General features: G+C 39.6%; 1 protein-coding gene across 3 annotated transcripts; it reads left to right on the top strand.

Moving 5' to 3' along the window:
- The first annotated feature begins 1,111 nt into the window (after positions 1-1,111).
- Positions 1,112-20,822, top strand: shisa7b (shisa family member 7). Of its 3 annotated transcripts, none has more exons than XM_053231555.1 (6): positions 1,114-1,768; positions 11,170-14,139; positions 14,444-14,592; positions 15,714-15,770; positions 17,429-17,614; positions 17,756-20,822. In XM_053231555.1, exons 2-6 carry the CDS (start codon positions 13,451-13,453, stop codon positions 18,565-18,567), a joined length of 1,893 nt encoding a protein of 630 aa, XP_053087530.1. In that variant the 5' UTR covers positions 1,114-1,768; positions 11,170-13,450; the 3' UTR covers positions 18,568-20,822. The 3 variants fall into 3 exon arrangements, with proteins under 3 accessions (XP_034157698.1, XP_053087530.1, XP_026783630.1); XM_026927829.3 differs by having other exon boundaries at positions 1,114-1,957; XM_034301807.2 differs by lacking the exon at positions 15,714-15,770 and having other exon boundaries at positions 1,112-1,957.
- The last annotated feature ends 3,181 nt before the right edge of the window (positions 20,823-24,003 follow it).

Below are 24,003 nucleotides of genomic sequence, written 5' to 3'. Positions count from 1 at the left end.
GAACATTGTCACAAAGCAGCTTTACACAAATATGTAAATTCAGGATATAAATTTAAAATTTATGAATTTATCCCTAATGAGCAATCCAGAGGTGATGGTGGTGAGGAAAAACTCTTGATATGAAGAAGAAACCTTGAGGGGAACCAGACTCAAAAGGAAACCCATCCTCATCTGAGTGACACCGGATAGTGCCATTATAAATAATTACCTTCTATAACTGTGTACTATATGGTCAGAAAGTGCATTTGTGTAACCATGAAAATTCATTATACTTTTCATGTGAAGTCTATTTTGCTGGTTATCAGCTGTGCTCTGATGTGCAGGGCAGCTGTAGGAAGCCAGTATGGAGGATGCAGCGATGGCTGAATGAAGCTGGGGAGGTTGGAAACAAGTCCCGCAGCTGCATCCTGGATGTGCTGCAGGAGTCGGATGGCACACGGTGGAAAACCGGGAGCAAGCTGCAGTATTCCCGTCTCCAGAGGTCAGTTTGTGGAAGGCCAGCATAAAGGCGTGATGGTCAGGTGTCCACAAACTAGTGAACCAAATTCGTCTCAGCTTCAAATCCTGAATAACTGTACATAAACAGTGATCAACCCAACATCTGGAGTAAAACTGGTTGCTCTGTTCTTGTCGTCACTGACATGTGACCAGAAATTGTGTGTATTGTGTATTCATTTTATCTGTAGCCTATATTTGTGTTGTGATTAATGAAACCATATTCTCCCTCACTTCCTCACTATCAGTCTCTTCTGTTCATGCATGGTTACATTTCCAGATGAAAATGAGTAGAACCTGAAGTTTCATTTGGCGGGTTGGCTTCCGTGCGCATGCGCCATGGGGAAATAAATAAATAAATAAATAAATAAATAAATAACAAACAATAGCATCCACCTCCAGAGAGAAATCCCTTAGGCAATATACCGTGCTAATGATTGGTAGATAATTTCCCGCGTTTAACAAATGAAAACGCGCCCAATTGCCATTTTGTCCAATCAATGCGCGCGATCCGGGGCTTTTGTCCAATCAGTGCGCGCGATCCGGGGCTTTTGTCCAATCAGTGCGCGCGATCCGGGGCTTTCAGGAGCGATCCTTCTCCTGGCGCTTCACTGGAGCGGATATGATCATGTCAGCTGGCAGGGGCAGGGAGCACACTGACCTCACAGAAGATCACTTATCACATTTGATTAACACTTAGACACAGAGCACCAGTCGCGTTTCTTATGACGTGTAGTGGATCCTAGTGGATTTCAAGTTTTATTTAGGAAATCAGTTATTCTTCCCTGGAAGAAATACTGAGGCCAAAATGCACGCGCGCGTAAAAACAAAGCACATCTCAGTCGGGTGTTGGTCTGATCTGATCTGATCTGATCTGATCTATCTATCTATCTATCTATCTATCTATCCAACCATCACTGCACGACCAAGGTCCTTTGCACACCCCCCCCCTCTCCTGTTTTTTTGCGCACAGTAGCGCGCTGTGCTCTGGATGCTGTGCGACGATGCTGCGCGCTGCGAATGAACCATTTCAGCTTGGATGTTTTTATGGCTGCATATCTCCAACAGGAGGCTGGAACAGAGATGCAGAACCGAGGATAAGCCGTGATCTGGGACCGTGAGCACACTGGGTTTTTTTTTCCTTCCCTGCTTCCTGTTCTTTCACGTCCACGGTGGCTTTGCTTCTGTTCTTCTCTGCATCTGTGCATCTGTTCTTCTCTGCATCTGTGCATCTGCTCTTCTCTGCATCTGTGCATCTGCTCTTGCTCTGAAGGTACTGCGTTATTCTGGCACGGAGCTCGCGCGTTATTTACAAGCAACACGTCCGAATCCAGAACGACGCTCCAGCTGATTCCAGCTGTTTTTGGTTTTGTTTTTTAAGAAAGGAAGCTATGATGTGGAAACTTGGGAAAAACAGATCTTAGGAAACTATAGAGGAATAAAAAAAAAAAGCTCCATACAGGTACCAGCAGCGTCTCTTCATCCTCTCCCTGCTTTAATATTATTATTTATTCTTTAAATTGTGCATCAGTTTGTGTGTGTAATGTGTGTATATATTTGTATGTCTATATGTTATGTGTGTGTGAGGAAATATCTCATGCTAATCAGTATTAGACTTCATGAATGCCATGATATTCTGTCTTTCTGTGGTACTGTGAGGAAATCAAGTCCCTCAGTGCTGCATGGGAGAAAGACATGAATTCAGTGTTACACTCGGAGTGTCACCATTGTTGATCCTCAGGAACAGAATAACAGAACTTGTTGCTGGATGTTGTACATGCTCAGTGCTGGACATGGGCTGATGGTTCAGTGTGGTCCGAGGCCTGCTCACTGCTCACTCATGCTTGACTCCATCACTCCTCTTTGTCTCCTCATTTTCCTTCTTCCTTCTACCTGTTTTATTCTGCACCTGCTTTGAGAAAAGCCTGATCCCACCCTAATGCAATGCAATATTTTCTTCTCAATCAGAGAGAAGTGTGGTAATTGAGGGATAAAAAGGAAACAAATGAGATGTTGTGTGTTGTTATTGTTGCTGCTGTGTGACAGTGACAGTGTACTTAGCATACAAGATCAGATGGAAGCAAAGCATTTAGCCAAGTGAGTATTTATACCATGGGAATGGGGCGCTGAAACAAACAAATTTAGATATTGAAGGGTGTTTTTTTCTATCTCATCCCTCTATCTTTCTTTCTCTCTCTTCCTCTCTCTCTCTCTCTCTCTCTCTCCTGCTCTCTTTGCTGTGGTGTTATCCTGAGAGAGCAGCTTCTACCCACATACTGATTTAAAAAAAAAAAAAAAAAAAAAGACAAAAGGCAGAGATGAGATGCTGGGAAAAATCTAAAGTGGATGTGTGTACAATAGAGAGAGAGAGAGAGAGAGAGAGAGAAGCAGAGGATGTGTGCATGTGCACAGATGTAGGCACCTGATAGGGGGTCTGCCTCTGCTGTTTTGCTTCATTCCGCGAGCACCACGGTGCAGAAATGGGCGGCACAGTCAGTCATTCAGATGGTTCAGAACACACTCTGGGGCTTTAAACACAGGGATTTATTTTAAATAAACACACACTCTCTCACACACACACACACACACACATACACATACACACTCTGCCTTTTTACCCTTTTTCTACCTTCTGCTGCAAGGGTCCTTATCCACAAAGACCCCTCCTCTCTTCCTGTCTCTTCCCCCACCTTGCGGCATTGAGTTCCTCTCCGACTTGCCAACCCCCTACTCACTGCACATCTGTGTGCTTTTTTTTTTTTTTTTTTTTTGCACCCCTCCCTACAATTCATCTTCTCCCTAACGCTTCCCTTTGAATGAACTGTGGCTTTGCCATATCACTAGATTACGTTAAAAAAAGTAGCCCATGTTTCCTGCTTTGTCCAATCTCGAGCCTCTGTCGAAGTGTTATTCTTAGCAAACTGGTGTGTTGCATCAGTCAGGCCTACATGCTTGTTGTGTAAGGATGTAGTGAAGCTTATGTTATGGCAGTAACTGTTACTCATCAAGATGGCTTTAGCATATGACTCAATGTGTGAGACGAGGTCACACTACCCTGCGCTTTAAAATATAGCACATGCATATTCAGGACGAGATTTGCATGTTGTTGAGCATGAATGAATGCGGGGATGATGCACATTCATGTGACAGTTTGAAATAAAGAAACATGGCCCTTAACAAACCTAACCATATTGTTTATATCTTAAGCCAATGGTTAGGAAGCTGCAGTGTAACCATGGATACGGTAAACTCGTAAATGCAGCATTAGCTGCTGTTGCTAGCTACTGCAATACATCAACGTGTCCATGATAAAGAGTCAGATTCAACTGTAGAAATAAGACATATCTGCGTATTGCAGGTGATTTGCACTGTATAATTACATTTACATGAACAGTGTATCAGTAGAAATAAGTTACTGTAACTCTAGTAAATGCATATGGAATAGAAATCATGCTTAAGGATAAATTAGCTTGTTGTGTGTTAGAGCACTAATGTGCTTCATGTATTTATTTATTTTTTTTACTGATTCATGACAACATATATAATAAAATGTAAAACCTCGGTTAGGACCTTGGTTTATTTAGGATCTATTTAGGAAAAGTTTTTTAATAGTGCTTTGTTGCAATATAATGTTGTTATAATTCTGTAGTATTAAATTGAAAATTATAGCTATTATTTTGGAGTTTAGTACAGAGATTGGGAGTGTCGGCTTTTGAGTTATGGACTTGGGCTGGTTTTGTGTTTGGTGTTAAACACCCATTGTGGGTTTTGTTACACAGATCTGGCAACCATGCTGTCCTTCAACGAGCGTTTGTATTTTAGGCTAGTTGTGTGCCAATAGTGTTGAGCAAGTACAGTTACACCACATCCTTCCATTCTACTTCCATAACTTCCAAACTACCAGGGTGGTTTCCCTCGAAACTAGAGGTGGCCATATATCAAAGTCATCCTGAAGGTTCATAACACATCCTGGTAGTGCACTCCCCAGACAGCACTTAAAATAAGTGCTGATACTGTAGTTTATTGAAGATAATGGATATAAATCAGCATGCTGTTTCTGTTCCCATTGAAGAAAAGAATTGCTCAAGGTGCTGATAATAGAGAATGAAAATCACTCTAACTCATCACATTTTATCTGTAAAATCTGGAGAAGGTGGATGGTGAGCACCATGTTGCTTATCCGCAATTGTCCACAAATGACACTCCTTAGTAGTGCAGAAGTGTAGAAGTGTAGAAGGTAGCTGTAGTGGACATGAACTGGCATTTAATGCAGGGTGACATCCATAGTTACAGTTTCAATCTTTGCAGGGAGAAAACCTCAGGCTGTGAAAAACCAAAGTGTCAGGGTGTGCGTGCAATACTACTGGCACCTTTCGCTGTGATATAACTGATAGCCACTGAGTATTCAGTGAAGCAGTCTCTGGGGCGATATTCCCAATTTTCTCCACAGAAGTTCTCCACAGAACCTAGAAAGTCTCCATGTGGGCAGTATTTGGCCGCTTGGAATTTCATGTCTAAATCCATACCCAAGACTGCCCTGAGATCCATCGGGACAGTTCGCATGGCACACGAGTTGAGCCTCATGCCACTGAACAGTCAGCAAAGGAGTAATGTGACTCCCAGCAGCTGATCATTCAAATACAGGAGTATGCACTGACCCTAGGGTCTCTAATGCACCTGGTACTCACTTTGTGAACATCCTTCATGCCAAAGCTAACCCAAAGGAAAGGGGAAGTCACTCTGCTTAAAGCAGATAAATATTCCACAGCAGTTGAAATGTGGAAATGCATCTTTCTCTTGTCTCAACCAGTTTTGTACATCTGATATGAATAGCAGATGGAACTAAAGTTTAAATAAAATCTTGTAAAGATACAGTACTGTGCAAAAGTCTTAGGCACCCTATTTTTTTTAGTACAAACTTTGTTATAGATTTTTATTTTCTGACTTTACATTATCAAGTCTGTACAAAACATGTTAGATTCCAAACGTTAGTTTTCCAGCACAAAATGAAATGCTACAGAAAAATGTTTGTATGTCAGTAAAGAAAGCAGCAGATTCCATAAGAGACACTTTTCAGATAAAAACATCATGAAGGCTGCTGGGTTTCGCTGCAGAAATAAGAAGCGAGTCGACAGTCAAAGTCTCCAGAAGAACTGTGGCTGCTTCTGCAAGTTGCTCAGTAAAACGTACAGCTCAGAAACTCTACGCAATCATGTATTTTCTGATACGATGCTGAAATGCCTCTGAGCTTCCAGGGAATCATAGCCTGGAAGCATGGTCACACCCTGATCTGACATGAACTGTTGTAGCGTTGTGAGTCTGCTCTGCGGCACGTGCTGTATTCTGCCTAACTCCATCCCATACAAGCACAGCACCAGTAAGGTGCCTCTGACGCAGTTGGTGTATGTTAAAATGGAAGCTTTGTGGAATGCACCACTCATGCACATAGAAAAATCTCTTCTGAAGCACACCCCTTCTTCTGAATTGGACTTTGGTGTGTATAATACACTTACTATCTATGTGGAGTGACAGTCGCAATTAGAAGTTGATGACTTGTTACTCAGCAAGGAAACGAGTATACGGGAATACTCCACTACATCCGAAGGAAACCTTTGTGGTGGTCCGGAACATAAGGAAGTGGAAGAGGTGATAAATGTCCAAGCGAGGCTGATTTTCCAGACAAGGGGAGACTTAGATTTCATCAAATGGTATTTTTCTTCTGAAAATCCTTCTGGTATATTTCTAGAAATAAACAAAATAAATAATAATACAAATTTAAAAAAAAAAATTCTTTTAATTAACACTTTCTGCGGTTTTACTCATCCCACTCACGCTAGGACATTTTAGGTTTTTGATTTGTTAAACTGTTTAATATAATCATGTGGTCTGTGTGAGTGCTGTGATGGATTTGTGTATCTGCTTGATGAATATTTCTGTGCAATGGTATACCACATTCAGGGTCAAGAGAAAGAGTGCGTGTGTTCTGCTTTAGAAATATCAATGAATGAATGATGTGGGCAGAAAAGCGTTCACCCTGTCGTCCGGAAATCATGAGTTCGAATCCCGACGATGCCACAGCCATTGCACAAATAGCCATGCTCTGAGGGAGGCATGCTCTCTTACTCTCCTATCAATCACAGTGACACTAGCCAATCATGAGTGTCTGTGAACACATGCATGTGGAAGTGGGTGGATAGCGCTTTCCTCTGAGTGTGTTACGCTGCCCCCTTGACAATGCATGAGCAGCAGTTCTAAACGATTGGAGGAAGCATATGATAGCCTTCACCCTTCCTGAGTGGTGGGTGAGACCGAACTGGAGGGTGAGAACTAACTGGAGGGTGGGTATTGGCCATAACTAAATTAGAGAGAAAGTTGGAGGAAAATCCAAAAGAAAAAGATACTAATGTAGTAAATGACTCTGAGCTAAAGACAATTCGCTGTTACTTCACCTGTTTTCCAGTGTCGTGGAATTACGCTTACAACAATACACCGTATATAGTGCATTCACCACAATGTTAAACAGTATCTTTAACTTGTTTTGTAATCACTGAATGAAAGGAAATTGCTAAAGAATAGTCTCTGACATCATCTACAGCTGATTGCATAAACCTTCTCTCTCACGCACCATTCATTACATAGTTGAATTAAAACAACGACAAAAAAACACCTAAACCGTGTTTTGTACTATGTTCAAACCGTTTCAGCTCATGCATAGGGTTTTATTTTTTGTGTGATAGTTGTGTAATAGGAAAATTGTTAAGCCATCTTGCTCTTTTATTTCAGTTTCCAAATGCTACTCCTCCTACAGTTTGAGATAAAACCACTACATGTTCCAAAAACCTTCATCTCATGCCCACTCACAGTTAACTTGCATCCAGTTCTTTCCCAGATAGCTGCTTTTTGTCTCTTTAGCCTCTGTTTTCGTTTCTATCTTTGCAGTAATGTGCACTGATACTCAAAAAGCAGCTTTTTACTAGTTTAGTCTTACTTCATGCCTTGTGACACTCATGCCTTTTCATCACAAACACTCATGGTCCACTTTATTAGGAACACCTGGACCCCTGCACATTCATGCAGTTATGCAATCAGCCAGTCATGCCGCAGCAGTGCAATGCAGAAAATCATGCAGATACAGATCAAGAGCTTTAGTTACTCTTCACATCACATGTGTGTGGGGCAAAAAAGTGATCTTTGACTGAGGCCTGGTTGCTGATGGGTTGTTTTGAGTATTTCAGAATCTGCTGATTTCCTGTTATTTCCGTGCACGATAGTCTCTAAAGTTTACACACAATGGTGCGAAAAACAAAAAATATCCTGTGAGCGTAAGTTCTGTGGGCGGAAACACCTTGTTGAATAGAGAAGGTCAGAGGAGAACAGCCAGACTGATTTGAGCTGACAGGAAGGTTACAGTAACTCAGATAACCACTTTTTACATCTGCGGTGAGCAGAAAAGCATCTCAGAATGCACAAAACATTGAACCTTGAGGCGGAAACTGGATAGCTGAAGATTCACCTGTTCTTTTGCTGTACGGTTTCACTGTACACTCAGATTCCTGTTCTTGGCTGACAGGAGTGGGACCTGATGTGGTCTTCTGCTGTTGTAGCTCATCCACCTCCAGGTTCAATGTGTTGTGTGTTCTGAGATGCTTTTGTGCTCACCACGGTTTCTTGTTTGACCCTGAAGCCAAATGTTATCCACGGGTAACCTTCTGATAGACTTTATTTTTACTCAGATTTGCACTTTCTTACATGCTAATAATATCTGTGGTTTCTATCATACATCAAAACCTCCACTTCAGAGAACAGTTTGCTTTGTTTACTAATTTATATGCAAAGCCATTCTTGTACACTCTGCACTCGGTGAACCTTCTATTTCATTTTTTTCCTGTTCTTTTTCCTCAGGTTGGTTTTCTGGCAAATGTAATTGCTATTGTATTTGTGCTCCATCTTGGAGTGAAAAATAATAATGAGATAGTAGTAGGTGGAAAATAGCGAGTACTGAATTCATTTTTTAAGTTTTCAGTGTTCAGTTAAAACTGTAGTTCGTCCATGTCTTATCTATAACTGCGTTTTTCACTGATACTGCTCTTCTTTCTTCAGTCCATCATGTCCAAATACAAGACACTTTTAATTTTAGATTATAGAGAGATTAATTCAGTTTAGAGACAACAAATTAGATGTATGCAACCAATGGTCCATAGTACGTGACAGAATTTCATTCTTATATCACACAATTGTTTACCGCTACTTTAATTTCTACAGTTTCTCCATATTGTCATAGAATTCAAATTCCTGGGTGTCAGAAAGCATTTGAGTTTTTGAGCTTTTGAGCAAGGCCAACACCAGCTATATGTTTGAATTGCATTTTGTGTCCAAAAAAAAAAAAAAGAAAGAGCAATACCCTTTGTGAAATAAGAATGTATTGTAAATTAGTCAATATGTTATTCTTGTTCTCATAAAAAAAAATCTTTGAAATATAAATATAAATGTTGTGGATTGATTAATCCTTTGAATCAGTGTAAAACTGCACAACTTCATAATAACACTGACTGTATTATTGTATATTTTTATACACTATATGGGCCAGATGTACATATGTCAGGATTGCTAATGTTTATTTTGCTAAGAGCCAGATGTACTCGGTTGTTTGCACCCATTTCGGGCGCAATTAGGCCACATTCTGCATGTCCATCTTAATGCTTAATTTAAGCCCCGTGCCTGCTGAACTGCATTTTTCTCCCTCGTACATACGCGTTTAAGGGAGGATCGCAGAAAAAATGGGAAGAGAAGGCAATTAACAGAGGCTGATGTTGAGTGTGATTTGGTTTCTCCCCACAAAGCCAGGTGTAAATCAGCACCTTGCTAGCTTGCTTGCTCAGAGTGTTGCCAGATGGCATGGTTTATCTGCAGAATCTGGATACTTCTGTTTTTTTAATGCCTACCGAAACAATTGCACACAGCTGAGTACATTCATTTTCATTTATTCATCTACAGTAACCTCTTTATCCTGGTCAGGGTCACAGTCAGGGTCACGGTGGCTCTGGAGCCTATTCTGGGAACACTGGGCGCAAGGCAGTAATACACTCTTGATGGGATGCCAGTTTGCACGTGCTTAAGTCAATTTTCTAGGCGGTCCATTCATATTATGCAAATTACCTACATGAAGTTTGTGTAGTAGTGCCTAGACCATCATCTTTAAACACAAGCACTATATCAGAGATAGAAGATGCAGACTAAATAAGCAAGAGGCAATTAAAAAAATAACACTGAAAAAGACTAATATGATGGCAAGCATATTAATCTCTGCAAACATGGTTTCATTTAACAATATTACTTATATATCACCCTCATTATTCGTCAGCTTATAAAAAGCACTTGATCCAGCACATCCTATTAGTTTGCGTTTTATTTGATCATGCTCACACAGTTAGAGCTTAATGAAACCACGAGACACTAAAACGAGGTCATGATTTACAGATTTTTTTTTTTACATGCTTTTAATTTGCTAATTTTGGCTTGTTGAATTATAAAATTGTGCCAACATTTCTGTTCACTTGATGTGTTCTCTGATAAAGAAAACTTGCCCATGGTTTGAAGGATAAATTGATGAGTGTGTATATGACATGCTTATGCTCACTTATGCACACCCAATCAATCCTTGAGAAAAAAAAACCTTCTTATGGACTTTAATATGATATTACTATTAATTAATAGTGTTGTTATATAAGTCAATATTAATAATTATCCATTTAATATTGGACTCAAATGAAAATTCATAGTTTAGTGTGTATTTACAATGCTCATAACAGATTTTTGGAATAAGTAGCACTGGACTTAATATTTCTCCTTTCTCGAGCTGATATTGTCCAAAAATAATGTGCTTAAGGTCAGAATCACGTGTAACCGAGAAATATGTCTGTTTTTAGCAAACTCCACCCACTGTGCGTAACTCTTGTATAAGTTCTGAATAGTGATGTGTGCAGGTTTGGTGTTAAATTCTCAGTATGTACACAAAACTCAACTCTGAATACAGACCTGTATGACACAATAACATGCAATGTCTCATTTTCTAGAAATGAATAAATGAGCAGATATATATATCACTAGTACGAAATAAATGAGTAAATACTAATGTTTGAAACTAATGTTTGACGCTGCCAAATAAATAGACATAATCAAATGATGCAATCACCCAGATTCATAGAAAAACAGGTAGAAATTTATCCCACTTGTGTTATTTTGCTTGGATATGTCTGTCAGGATACGAGAGTTTTATCGCAGAGGAGATGTATAAAAAACTTATTACTGACATCAGCCAGTGAAACTAATCCAAATGCAGCTTTAGACTGTAATCAGCTGTTCCCAAATAAATAAAAATATGAAATGCAGAAACAAAAACTCTATTTTATTGATTGTATCATTTTGCCTCGGTCATACTGGCTAAATGTTTCTAACCTGTTCTAATAGCCATGAATGTAATATAAAATATTAAAGGTTTGGCTTAATAAATCTGTAATGGTCTGTAATGACAGTGAGTTATTTTAATTGGTAGAAGTTGAAGTAAAAATATGGTTTTTACCTGTAATATCATGAGATCATACTCATTTTTCAGAAATGAAAACATCCAATTAAATTAGGATTTTCACTCATTGTGATCTTCCCATTTTCTTTCAGTGAAAATTCAAGATTAACAAAGGCATGCACAAGCCAAGACGAATTAACTGAAAGAGACGTCAGTGTGGATGAGGATGACTGGACCACCAGCCAGGAGGAAAAGTCTTTATTTTTTAAGAAGGCTGCAGCAGCATATGTTTTTTTCTCTTTTTATGAGCCAGGGTTTTTTGCAAAAAATGTTGAATTGCACACGTTGAAGTATTTGTCTTCTTGTTCTTCATCTGTTTTTGAAGTGCAGCCAAAACTAGTGCCAAACACTAACTGTGCCAAGTCGGGGGGGAAAAAAGAAACCAAACCATTTCAGCTGCATTTTTCAAATATTTCTCAATCCATTTTTTTACCCTTTTACCTTACATTCAACATGAACTTACACATGAAGTGCTTTATTCAGGAGTGACTGTTAGCTGTGCAATTAAATTCACTCTCACTGGTAGGAGCTGGCCCTTGATTGAGTGACCAAAAATAGGGCCAACAGAAGCCTCCTTAAACTCCACAAAGTGACCTGCTGCTAATTTTGTCCTTGCGAGGCCTGGCATGTTTCTGCTTCATCAATCAACCTCCGAGCCATTCTATGCTTCTGCAGTTACTCCTCTTCTTCCCTGATTTCTGTGCACTAGAAAAAAAGAGTTTTGTCTTCGAAAAAAAAAATCCTCAAGCCATAGTTTGTATAGCCATCCCTGTCATGACAGTTAATACTGGGTTATGAAACTACAATATTTATGAATTTGATTTTTAAGAACAGGTTCAAAGGTATATTCAGGGATACTCTTGAAGCCAGTGACAAGAGTGCATTCTGCCATATTCACCAGCATATAATGAGCCATTAGTATGTTTACATAAGTTTTCCGTTGGTTTTCACTAGTTGGGAACCGCACATTAGAAGTGAAAATACTATTCAGTACTGTAATTTGGATGAGAAAATCACTAGTTTTAATTTGTTGCCCTGAATGTGTTCCATATGGATGAATGACTCCCCAAAACCCATATACAAACAGACACACATATTTCCTGACTTGTTTTCAAGTCAAACAGATTAACACATGCTGCTTGGTAGCTTCTACCCTGACTGATTAGACTCTTCTGCGGTCTCTGGGATGAGCTATCATCTTGTATAACTATTAGAAAAAAAAAAAAGATGAGCACTTCCTCAATGTTTCATTTGCAATGACCTTTTCTGATTTATTTTAATAGTCTTACTGTATAGTCTCAATAACTTCCATAACACAGAAGACAGAAGAAGATATTTATGCATGCAAAAAAAAAAATCGTGTTTCAGATTCCAAGCTATTTAGAGGCTTGAAAGGTCTTCGTGTGTTTACTATTTTATTATCATTGCCACAGCCAAAATCTCCACCCTCTGATCTCTTTCTGTCATTTTACACACTGGCCGCAAGTTTACAATTCACAAAGAAGAGGTAAATTACACTAGTAAAGGTTTTTTTTTTTTAATGAAGTTGATACGTCAGTTTTTAAGAGGTGTTCATGTTAAATATCTGTCTGGCAAAGTGCCAACTACAAACAAGGACATTTATAATGCATTTAATAATAATAAACTAGTTATAGTTATAATAGGAATAACCTTACAGTAGACTTCAATTTACAAGTTTACACTGAAAGAGAAATGTTTACATGTTCCCCTTAAGGTGGACTAATTTTATGTCCAAACAGTTTGTTGGAATGTGATAGTTTATTTAAATAAAACATAAAAAATACCCACATTTAAAAAGTAAAGAAGCCTGTTAGTTTGATGTGCGTTAGTGATGAGTATAATATTTATATTGTTAACATGTTCCCTGAAATCCATGTCATGAATTTGTCTTCAACAAAGCATTCATACACCTAAATTCATTTTTCCAGATCATACCAAGTTTTACATTCAATCAACCGAAATCAGTTTTGTTGAACTAAAATGAAATTAAATCTGTACAAATCATTTCAACACTTTTTTCCATGTATAACTGGATTAACTCTGTTCCTTTTCTGATGTTGATATTTCTGTAGTGTTTTGTCGGCATAAAGACATCACTGAATATAATTCCATATATTCTTCAATATATTCTTCATTAAGCTGAAAATTGTTTCATTGGTTAGACATGCATTTTGCATAGCATTTGAGAAAACGCTAACTAATTAAAGTAACACTAACTTCTTGTATATGTTACATATTGTCAGAGTGGCACACAATTTTCTTTCTTAATACACCAGCATTTTGTATTGTTAAGAACCATTTTGTACAAAGTGGTAAATTGTTCTAGTTCTTTGAGAGGCCCTTGTCATCAAAATGCCGTTTGCTGCCATTTTGTGTTTTTTTCTTCTTTTGGACCATGTGATTTCCACAGTGGCTGTTAGTTCAGAACGTCACTCAGCCAATGGCAGGCCACTGTTGCTTTTATTGCGAGGCTGGGGCAAACAGATCCCACCCCCTTCACTGAAGGGGAAGGGAAAAGAAGCAGCGGCCATTGCAGTGGAACCAGAAGTGGCTGAGATCCCTGCAATGCCTCTTCCTCAGATCATGCTCCCTCGTAACATGACAGCCGATGCCCTGAAACCCCCACTGGGGGCTGCGCAGGTGGCGCCACCACCACGGCGTCTGGTGGATGTCGATGTGTGTAGGGGCTACTATGATGTAATGGGACAGTTTGACCACACCTTTAACTGCACAAAGGGCACTTACATCTATTGCTGTGGCACTTGCCACTACCGCTTCTGCTGTGAGCATCAGCGCAACCGGCTGAACCAGGACGTATGCACCAATTACATCTCACCCATCTGGGCCAACACACAGGTGCCTGCCACTCAGCCCCCAAGCCGTTCGGATCCAGACTTTGACCCTTTGCAGCAGCAGAGCAACAATACATTTTATGTCATCGGTGGCGTCATCTCTTTCACATTGGCCGTGGCCATTGGGGTGAAGGTGGCTTGCCGCAAGGTCTCCCGTAGACCCAGGAACCGAGATCTCAATATGCCCAGGTGAGTGACACCATATAAGACATCCAAGTGAATAATGTTTTCACATATAAACAGAATTGTATGGTAGAATTTTGTGTGCAAATACAAAAATTTAGAGTGTTTATAAGGCACAGTTGCTAAAATTGAAAATAGCACTGTTTTAAGGTGTGGCCTTATGCTTTTATTATTAGTATGTGACTAAGGTGGTTATATAAACTGGAATCTGACATTTCGAAGATGTTTTTTTTTTTCTTTTATAGGGTCTACCATGGTCTGTTTCTTTTACCCCTGCATTTTCCTATTATGTCTTTTTCCTTTTTATTAGAGCACTGGTTGATATATTGCGTCATCAGTCCAGCCCGGTACAGCAGAGTGAGAGAAACAACAGCACCACTGCCACCACCAGCAAAGGCACTCTGGGACGGCAGTCCAAAAACCATTACACACCCATCCTCCAGAGCAAAGACAACCGGAGTGAGTATTATGCATAGAAAGCAGGAGATGTGTTAGGTCAGAACAGTTTAAAGGATATATATACAGTCCCCTCCAAAAGTATTGGAACTTCAATACCAATTCTTTTCTTTTTTGCTATACACTGAAGAACAAAAATGAATATGCATTTCAGCATTCTTTCTTTTTTTTTTTAAATGTCAGCTTTCATTTTCTGATATTTATATCTAGATGTGTTAAACTTAGAATGTTGCACCTTTTGTTTGAACTCACCCATTTTTCAAGTGATCAAAAATATTGGAACATGTGACTGACAGGTGTTTCTTGTTGCCCAAGTTATATTGATTATTTAAACAGATAATAGCTCTGAATGTATACTCTTGGTTGGAGGCTTTGAAACTTGGGATTTCGCCTGTGAAGACTGCATTTGTTGTTAAAAAGGATAAACCTACACAAAGACCAGAGAGCTGTCTATGGGAGAAAAAAAAAGCTGAGAAAAGAGGGACAATCGAGTCACTGCACAAGCATTGGGCATAGCTAATACAACAAATTGGAATGCCCTGAAAAAAAAAGAAATCTAGACTAAAACTCTGGAGACTGTTGTGTGTGAAAATCCCAGGAGATCAGCAGTATCTGAAAAACTCAAACCACCCCATCTGGTACCAGCAACCATGCCACGATCAAAGTCACAGAGATCACACTTTTTCTTCATTCTGATGTTTGAACATTAACTGAAGCAGCTCTTGACCTGTATCTGCATAGTGGGGTCCAAAAGTCTGAGACCAAAAATAGAAAATCGAAGCATTTTCACTAGTGGTCTCAGACTTTTGGACTCCACTGTATAAATTAGTTGCGGTGCATTTAATGTTTTAGATCTGAGTCTAGTGACAATAAACCCTGAAGTATATAATAGTTGACTTACATAACAAATTGCTTACATAACATATGTCAGTATTCTTAGTATATGTATAATGATATACATATAGTGCACATATACATATATGTCCACATAATATGTGGACACGTGACCATCACACATACAGGAAGCAATTACTTTGATTTAGTTAGTACATACATACATACATACATGAGTTTGGAGGTATAGAAACATTAAGATCATCTGGTTTTGCTCTGCTCTTTTGCAGTTGGGAAACACAATTTAATCCAGTCTGGGCCCAGCCCCAAACACACAGCTACTATAGGTAAGAGTAGGAGCTGTGTGTGTGTGTGTGTGTGTGTGTGTGTGTGTGTGTGTGTGTGTGTGTTTAAAATTACTTGTGATACTAAAGTTCTCTACTAAGCAGTTAATAAGCATTTACCAATTACACACTGAATACATAAATATTCTTAACTACAATTTCATTTACAATAAAATGCAATTTAATTCAAAACTGTGTCATATTACATTATGATTGCCAGTGGCATCTCTACAGCAACATAAACAACTGTCATGCTAGTGCTAGAATATTGGGTAGGAATGATAACCGAGCTTTCACATTTTTTTTATTTTGGCACAAATTGCTAGTCAAACACACAGTGGGCTGTGTTGTATTTTGTATGTATGTTTAAAAATGTACCTTTTTTGTCTCTCTGTAACTGAGAGATTTTATAATACAAACATGAAACTTATGGCAGAAACTGTAGGGTCTTGGTTTTTCAATGTACCCAAATATTATGTATATTAAAAAAATGGTTAAAAAAAGAGACAGCTTCCCTTACTTTTAGAGTACCAGGTGTAAAATGTGATTATCTAAATCATATTGTACAGCAGTTAGTTTCCAGCCCACTAATCTGATTTGCACAAGCGGTGTTCCAAGAGTGCTGATATTTAGTATAACAGCACTGGTACATTTCACTGTTTGTATCACTCCGCTTGTCTGTGCTCACTTCATAAAATTTCAATTCTAGCAATAGTTCCTTACACTGAAACCAGTATTAAACTTACTACAGGCTGTCAGTCATTCTGTGTGTTGCAATGCAACATACAACTCTCTATCTAGCTGTGGTTTCTTTGGGAACTATTTTCACTGATGGTAAAAAAATAAACAAAATATTTGGCCATGTCGTGTCTGTTTGTGTCAGTTACTTGATATTAATTTCTTGCCTATAGAACTGCAATATCATACTCGCAATTGTGCGGCTGTAGTGAATATCAGCACGGCTCTGATTACTTCCTGCCGTTTCACTGATGTTCACTACAACAGCAGTTTTGCTTGTGCGATGTTGCTGTAGCCAAGTGTAGCCACCATGTTCACAAAAAAAAAAAAAAAAAAAAGAAATACTACCTATCGACCACACATATACTACAATGGAATATATATATTCGTATGTATAAATGTCATATATATATATATATATATATATATATATATAAAATGACGTCGATTTAGTTACAAAAGAGGCTTAGTGAGTGGGAAAATTGTCATTTCAGTTTGTGTGGTTGTGGTAAGGTGGGAGCTGATATACGCAGATGACTAATTCTGATTGGTAGTTAAGTTGGCTTAACATGGCTCATACCATATATAGTCCCAAAGAGAAAGAGAAAGTTACACAGTAGTTGGTAATACTTTAACTGTATTTCCCATATCGAGGTTTTCTCTTTCAACTCACCACGATCTAGCTGTTTCATAGGCAGTCAGTGTTTAAGCAGTGCTCTATAGAAAAAAAACTCACACTTAATTCTGTCATGCAGCATTGCTGATGCATAGATGATGTGTCACTTTGATACCAAAGAAGGGCCCAACTGTCATTTTCTGCAAATGAGAATTCAGCCATTGGCATCTTACAGGACCCCAGTTTTGCCTAGTTCTTCTCTTATGAATGCTATTTAGATGCAAACCCTTCTACTCTGTTTTATCAGAGCGTGTACCACGGATGAACAATGCCCAGCTCACCTCCACAGGAACGCTGATCTCCAGCAAGACCAGCAACACAGGCCATCATCTAACCATCTCTCATTCCTTTCACAACCTGGCTCAGCTCCCTCCAACATATGAAGCTGTTATGAAACCTGATATTAACCGTTATTCCTCCCTCAAGAGACTAGGTGAGTGTGTGAATGTATTAAATGTAGATGCTTGCATTATCTAAATTGCTCACAATATCTATTTATAATTGACACATTGGATTGATGTTTTAATTGACTAATTTCGAAGCTGTATCTAATTTGTCTCCCAACTAAATGCAGAAAAAGATCTGGATGATTACACAAGTTATTATACCTCAAAAAGACGACCCAATGAGGCACCACCTTCCTTCCACTCCTCCCAGCATCACCTGCACTGGGGTGGTGATTACACTCTAGGGGCAAGGGGTACACTGCCCCTACACACCTCCCGACCCCAAATACATGTACCTACCTCTACGTCCACACCAAATCCTTACCCTTTACCCCAGTCACCATACAGTCCTACCTTTGAGACAGTGAGCCAGCCTCCACGCAGGGTGATGTCTCAAGACCAACTGCTGGCCTTGGGGGAGGGAAACACCCTGTCTTACTTGTCTAAGAACCAGCAGCACCAGTATTACAAAGCCATGGCCACCAGCAAGAGTTCCAACTCAAAGATACTGAGGAAGTCCCACGAACGCCTGCTGGTGTCACCTGAGGACAGAATGATGGGGAGTGCAATGGGTGACTATGGGGGGATGATGTCTCACCTCAGCCACCATAAGAAAACGCAGTCGCAGCAGAACGTGTGTGTGACCCCATCACTTGACCGACACCACATGATCAAGATGAATTCGCACCCAACATCTGGCTGTGAACAGGAGTTCACAAGCATTGCTGCTGCCATGTCAGCTGGCCATGGAACTGGCACTCTGGGTTGGGGGGAGGGTCATGGCTCTGCTGGTGGCGCTGGAACGATAGGCCAAAGTGCCCGCAGAATGGCGTTTGCTGCAAAGCGGCAGAACACCATTGAACAGCTGCACTTCCTCCCTGGGGCAGGGGGAGGCAGTCAGGCACTGTGGACAGGGAGTAAAAACGAAGTCACGGTGTGAAGAAGGGGTGAGAGCAGAAGAAGACAGAAAAGGGATGATAGAAAGATTATACGTATTTGCTCAAATGGAGGAGAGGACTAATACTTTAAGGGAGAGTGTAAGTTAGAATGACAGGATGGATAGGGAAGATGGAAAAAGCTTTAGAGTGAGGAGCAATGTGAGTCTGATAGCAGGAGAACTTGGTATACTGCTAGGACAGAAGTGAGGCAATACATTGTTCTGGAGATCCATTTTTGCCCCTTGCCGCTTGTTGCTAAGAAACAGCATAAGATACACCCTTGTTATGTGAAGGTATTTTTAGGATGAAACTATGTGGATAACTAAGGTTCCTAGTTTTAACTCATCTGACTGTGTATACAGTATATACGTATTCTTGGAAACATTGCATCTACAACAATTGAGCCATACTTTTAGAACATTTTACGGTTAAAAAAAAGAAACTATTTTGAAGGTTTTCTCCAACACAAACCTTCTCTAGCAAGTACATGTAAGTTTATATAATAATAATAATAATGCTTAATACTACTGAGTTTTGTCGGGAAAGGATTTCGTAGGATATTATGGCAGAAAATAAGAGGTGGAAACTTGAATGGTCTCTGATAATAGACAGGTATATTTGTGAAGACTGTATATTTGTGAAATTTCCAGATGTAATGTTATAGCATCACAAATAAACATTGATTAATAAGGTATAATGAATTCCACTGCGGCTTCAAGTGCGCGATGAGGAAAAAAAAATGTTTCCAACAATTAAGTGATTTACGTCATAAATAGTGGTCCAACAGACGTGAAATAATTAAGAAGCTGTGAAGTTGGACACTGACATCCAGTATATTGAACGATATTGCGATACAATTCTTTAGATTCAAGAGTCCTGACTCTTTTATAATTCAGCTTGGGGTAGGCGTGTTTGACTATGAACCTCTGATAATGTGGTGACTATTGTTTGTCACATTTTTTTAAAGAAAAAATTATTGATATCTTGGCTTTATTGTGGTACCTTTTAAAAGGTGCCTCTGATAGCAATATGCAGTGGTAATCTTTGATTCATAGGGAAATATTTAAAGAATCTAAAGGCCTTGTAGTTAGAAAATAATATCATCTTTTGCCCAATATGTGGCAAAAAATTAGCTAACAGGCATTGTGCCTGTTCAAGCATGTCTGACCAGTTAAAGGACTGCTATATATATATATATATATATATATATGACTTCCCTAGTCCTGGTTCCTGACATTTGGTCTGTTATCATGGAAGTGTGGCAGAAGACAAATTAATTATGAGCATGCTTTGTTGTCAGCAACACTGCAGACACACAATTTGTAACAGTTGATTACTGTATAAGGTTGGTAGGGGAATGGGAAAGGGGATGGGGAGTTGTTGGACTCTTTATTCCAAGGGCTATTCTGAAACTTTTATCTGTATGTCTCTGCTTCTTTGTTTGGTCAGTTTTTTTATTTTATTTTATTTTTTTTAATGATCATGTGTCAGTGTAAGTGACACAGCTGTAGAAAAAAAATGCATAAAACAACAGAACAAGTTCTGATATAGCTAACTATATAATCTGCCAGGCTGAATACACTGTAATATATTAAGATATATGTTATTTTCTGATTAACGAGGAGGCTGGTTTTTTTGGTTAAAGACGTGTATATTTCTCCACTGTATACTCACCGGACACTCATAGGCAGTAGTGTTGTGGATGCCTGAGACAGTTCATATGCTTGAAATATACAGAAAAATAAACAGACCTGAAATATGTCCTTAAAAAATACCCTTAAAATTATTATTTCAGCTTTTCTTTCTACTAAAGTTATTCCAGTATAAAACGTATAAGAATTTTATATCGATTTATACAGTATAAAAAAGACTGAATTCAATTCCGTGTTCAAACCAATTATCAGTGTTCAGATCATAGTTCATGTTTGCTTCCTTTTGCTTCCATTTCTGTGACTTTCCTTTTTTGTTACTATACAACTTCCTAGTGGATCCTATACTTTGTAATTAATGACAGAAAAGAAGCAATTAAACTGAAAAGAGGAAAAGCATGAAGATGTCAAAAAAAGCCAGTGTTGATGTCATTACTGCTGATTAGTGATGTCAAGGTGTGTATGTTTCCTGTTTGTGTGTCTGTGTTTCTGTGCCTGTGTGTATTTCTGAATCTGTCTTTTGGAATGCTGAATCTCCCATTTTATCTGACTTTTATCTGAACTGTCAGACAATGTGCAAGGAAAATTAAACCCCCCAAATGACTTTATTTTCTGTTTAGATGAGTGTTTTCTTTTTTCTTCCTAAAAAATGCTTATAATAAAGACGTAACAATTTCCAAACCTGCATTAAGTAAAATATTTTCAGCCTTGGTCATTTATTACAGACGCACCTATATTCTGTCCAGTATTCAGAATGACATTTTTCCAATAAAATCTGCTATTTTCAGTTTATTTTGAAGGTATGTATCACCGCCCAAAGAAACTACAGTGCAAGCCAGTACCTAAGTTTCATCTTTATGCAATAGTACAATAACAAAATTCTACAGGTTTGCAAGTAGTTGACTTTTTGTGATGAAAATGTAATATTGAGCTTTGTAAAATGATTCTTACTTTCAGCCATTCTCCATGGTCTTGCAAAGATGAGCGCAGAAGGACAAGTGCCATTTTACTGGCAGTGTTAATGCTGAAAGGGCCTTTTCTTGCTGTAAGTGGTACAAGAAGTCGCTTAGGGCCCCTGGACCACCAGGTGGCCCCATGATTTTTATAACAGCACACTTTACTATTGTGGTGAACTGATCAGTGTCCCCTGCCTGATTTGTGCTGTTTGTGCACGTCATTGTTGCATTGTTATGATGCTGCCCGCTAACTGTAACGTGTTATTGCACAATATTACCCCACATTTTGTGACATATCAAAGAAACTCATACACCGTGTATATATATATGTATATATATATATATATATATATATATATATATATATATATATATATATATATAGTTATAACATTAAAACCACCTGCCTAATGTTGTGTAGGTCCCCCTTGTGCCACCAAAACAGCTCTGACCCATTAGCAGTGGGGTCCTTTGAGTCCTGTAAGCTGCGAGGTGAGGCCCCCATGGATCAGACTTGTTTGTCCAGCACATGCATGATCGGATTGAGATCTGGGGAATTTGGAGGCCAAGTCAACACCTTGAACTATTTGTCACGTTCCTCGAACCATTCCTAAACAATTTTTACAGTATGGCAGGGCGCATTATCCTGCTGAAAGAGGCCACTGACATTAGGGAATACTGTTGCCATTAAGGGGTGTACTTGGTCTGCAACAATGTTTAGGTAGGTGGTACATGTCAAAGTAACATCCACATGAATGCCAGGACCCAAAGTTCCCCAGCAGAACATTGCCCAGAGCATCACACTGCCTCCGCCAGCTTGCCTTCTTCCCATAGTGCATCCTGGTGCCATCTCTTCCCCAGGTAAGTGACGGTTTATTAGATCAGGTTTATCAGACCAGGCCACCTTCTTCCATTGCTCCATGGTCCAGTTCTGATTTTCACCTGCCCATTGTAGGCGCTTTCAGCATGGGGACCAGACAGGCTAGCCTTCGCAACCATGGGCTTTGGGCGCCCATGACCCTGTTGCCTGTTCACCTGTTGTCCTTCAATGGTCCACTTTTGGTAGGTACTAACCACTGCATACTGGGAACACCCCACAAGACCTGCTGTTTTGGAGATGCTCTGACCCTGTCATCTAGCCATCACAATTTGACCCTTGTCAAAGTCGCTTTGATCCGTACGCTCGCCCATTTTTCCTGCTTCCAACACATCGACTTCAAGAACTGACTGTTCACTTGCTGCCTAATATATCCCACCCCTTGACAGGTGCCACTGTAACAAGATCAACATACAGCGTTCAAGAATATATACACAAGGGCGCCACACATGACAAGAGCATGACAACAGAACGTGCAAGAGAATGTGCAAGAGTGTTTGGATCAAGTTGCTGTCAGTGCAAAATATTAAACAGTCTGGAAAAGTGGGTGTGTGATTTAGAGTTTGTTGATAATTGTTACAGCTCTTGGAAAGAAGCCGTTTTGGTATCTTGTTTTTATGTTCTTGTGCTCTGTTTTTGTTTTAGCTGCACCAGGTTGTTGGCCATGCCACCTTTTTTCAATAAGTGGACTCATTATTGTTGGAAATGAGGCTGATCAGTGTGGTGTCATCTGCGAACTGTGCAAGTTTAACTTAATGGGTCACTAGAGATGCAGTTGTTTGTCTATAATGAGAAGAGCAAAGGGGAAAGCACACACCCTTGTGGAGCCTCAGCACTGAGGGTCAGAGGGCCGGAGTTGTGACATCCCAGTCTCACATACTGCTTCCTGTTTGTGAGAACATTTGTAATCCAGTGACATATGCAGGACGGCAAGGTGAAGGAGGACGGCTTGTTTTCTAGGAGCTCTGGAATGATGGTCTTAAAGACAGAGCTGAAGTCCACAAACAGAATCCTTACATAAACCCTGGGAGTATCCAGATGTTGGTGCATGTAATGGAGACCCATGTTGATGGCATCATCCCCAGAACTGTTGGCTCTGTAGGTGAACTGCAAGGGGTCGAGCAGACCATCTGTGGCTTTTTTCAACTAAGTCAGGATGAGGCACTCAAACGACTTCATCAGAACAGATGTTAAGGTATGTAGTCGTTGAAGTCAGTGATCACTGTTTTAGGACCGGGATGATGGGGGAGGTCTTGAATCCAGGGATTCATTAAATAGGTCTTTGAAGATTTGTGCCAGTTGATTCGTGCAGTGCTTGATTGTAGAGGGGGAGATGTGGCTTGGACCAGCAGCTTTTCTGGTGTTCAGTTTTTTTGACAACGTTATTTCCTTCGTAGTGATAGATGGTAGAGGTGGGGAGTGAGTTGAGGGGGGCAGTGTTAGATGTATACAGTAGCAGAGGGAGAGAGGTTTGTTTCAAAACACACCTCTCAGACTTTCAGAAGTTTCATAATCACTTTATTTCGCCAAGTACATTTGCAAGGAAGGAATTTGTCTTGGTACAAGTTGCAGAATTTTTTCACAGAAGCTATTCATTATTGTAGGGGGACCCTTGTCTCTCAAAACAACAGCTGGACTGGTTTAGCTAGTTGGCTAGGTTGGGGTTGGTTTCATAGCTGGGTGTCTTCTTTTTGTAGTTTGTGAGTTGTTGAAGGCCTTTACACACTGAGAAGCAGTCTTTAGGAGAGACGTGATCCTTCACACTCTTTGAAAATGCCTTCTTTGCAGCCGTAATTCCCTTTAATAGGGCATACTTGGCTTCCGTGTATGTCTCACAGTTGCCAGACCAGTTAGATTGCTCAGAGCGAAGATTTCTCAGTTCTATAGTGAACCATGGCTTGATGTTGAACATTCGCATGTTTTGCCTGTGTTCGTGTGGGTTTTCTCCGGGTTTTG

Source organism: Pangasianodon hypophthalmus, chromosome 29 (genome assembly GCF_027358585.1).
Source record: "Pangasianodon hypophthalmus isolate fPanHyp1 chromosome 29, fPanHyp1.pri, whole genome shotgun sequence".
Taxonomy (NCBI): Eukaryota; Metazoa; Chordata; class Actinopteri; order Siluriformes; family Pangasiidae; genus Pangasianodon; species Pangasianodon hypophthalmus.
The sequence above is the reverse complement of the archived record's forward strand: the minus strand, read 5'-3'. Positions and strand labels throughout refer to the sequence as shown.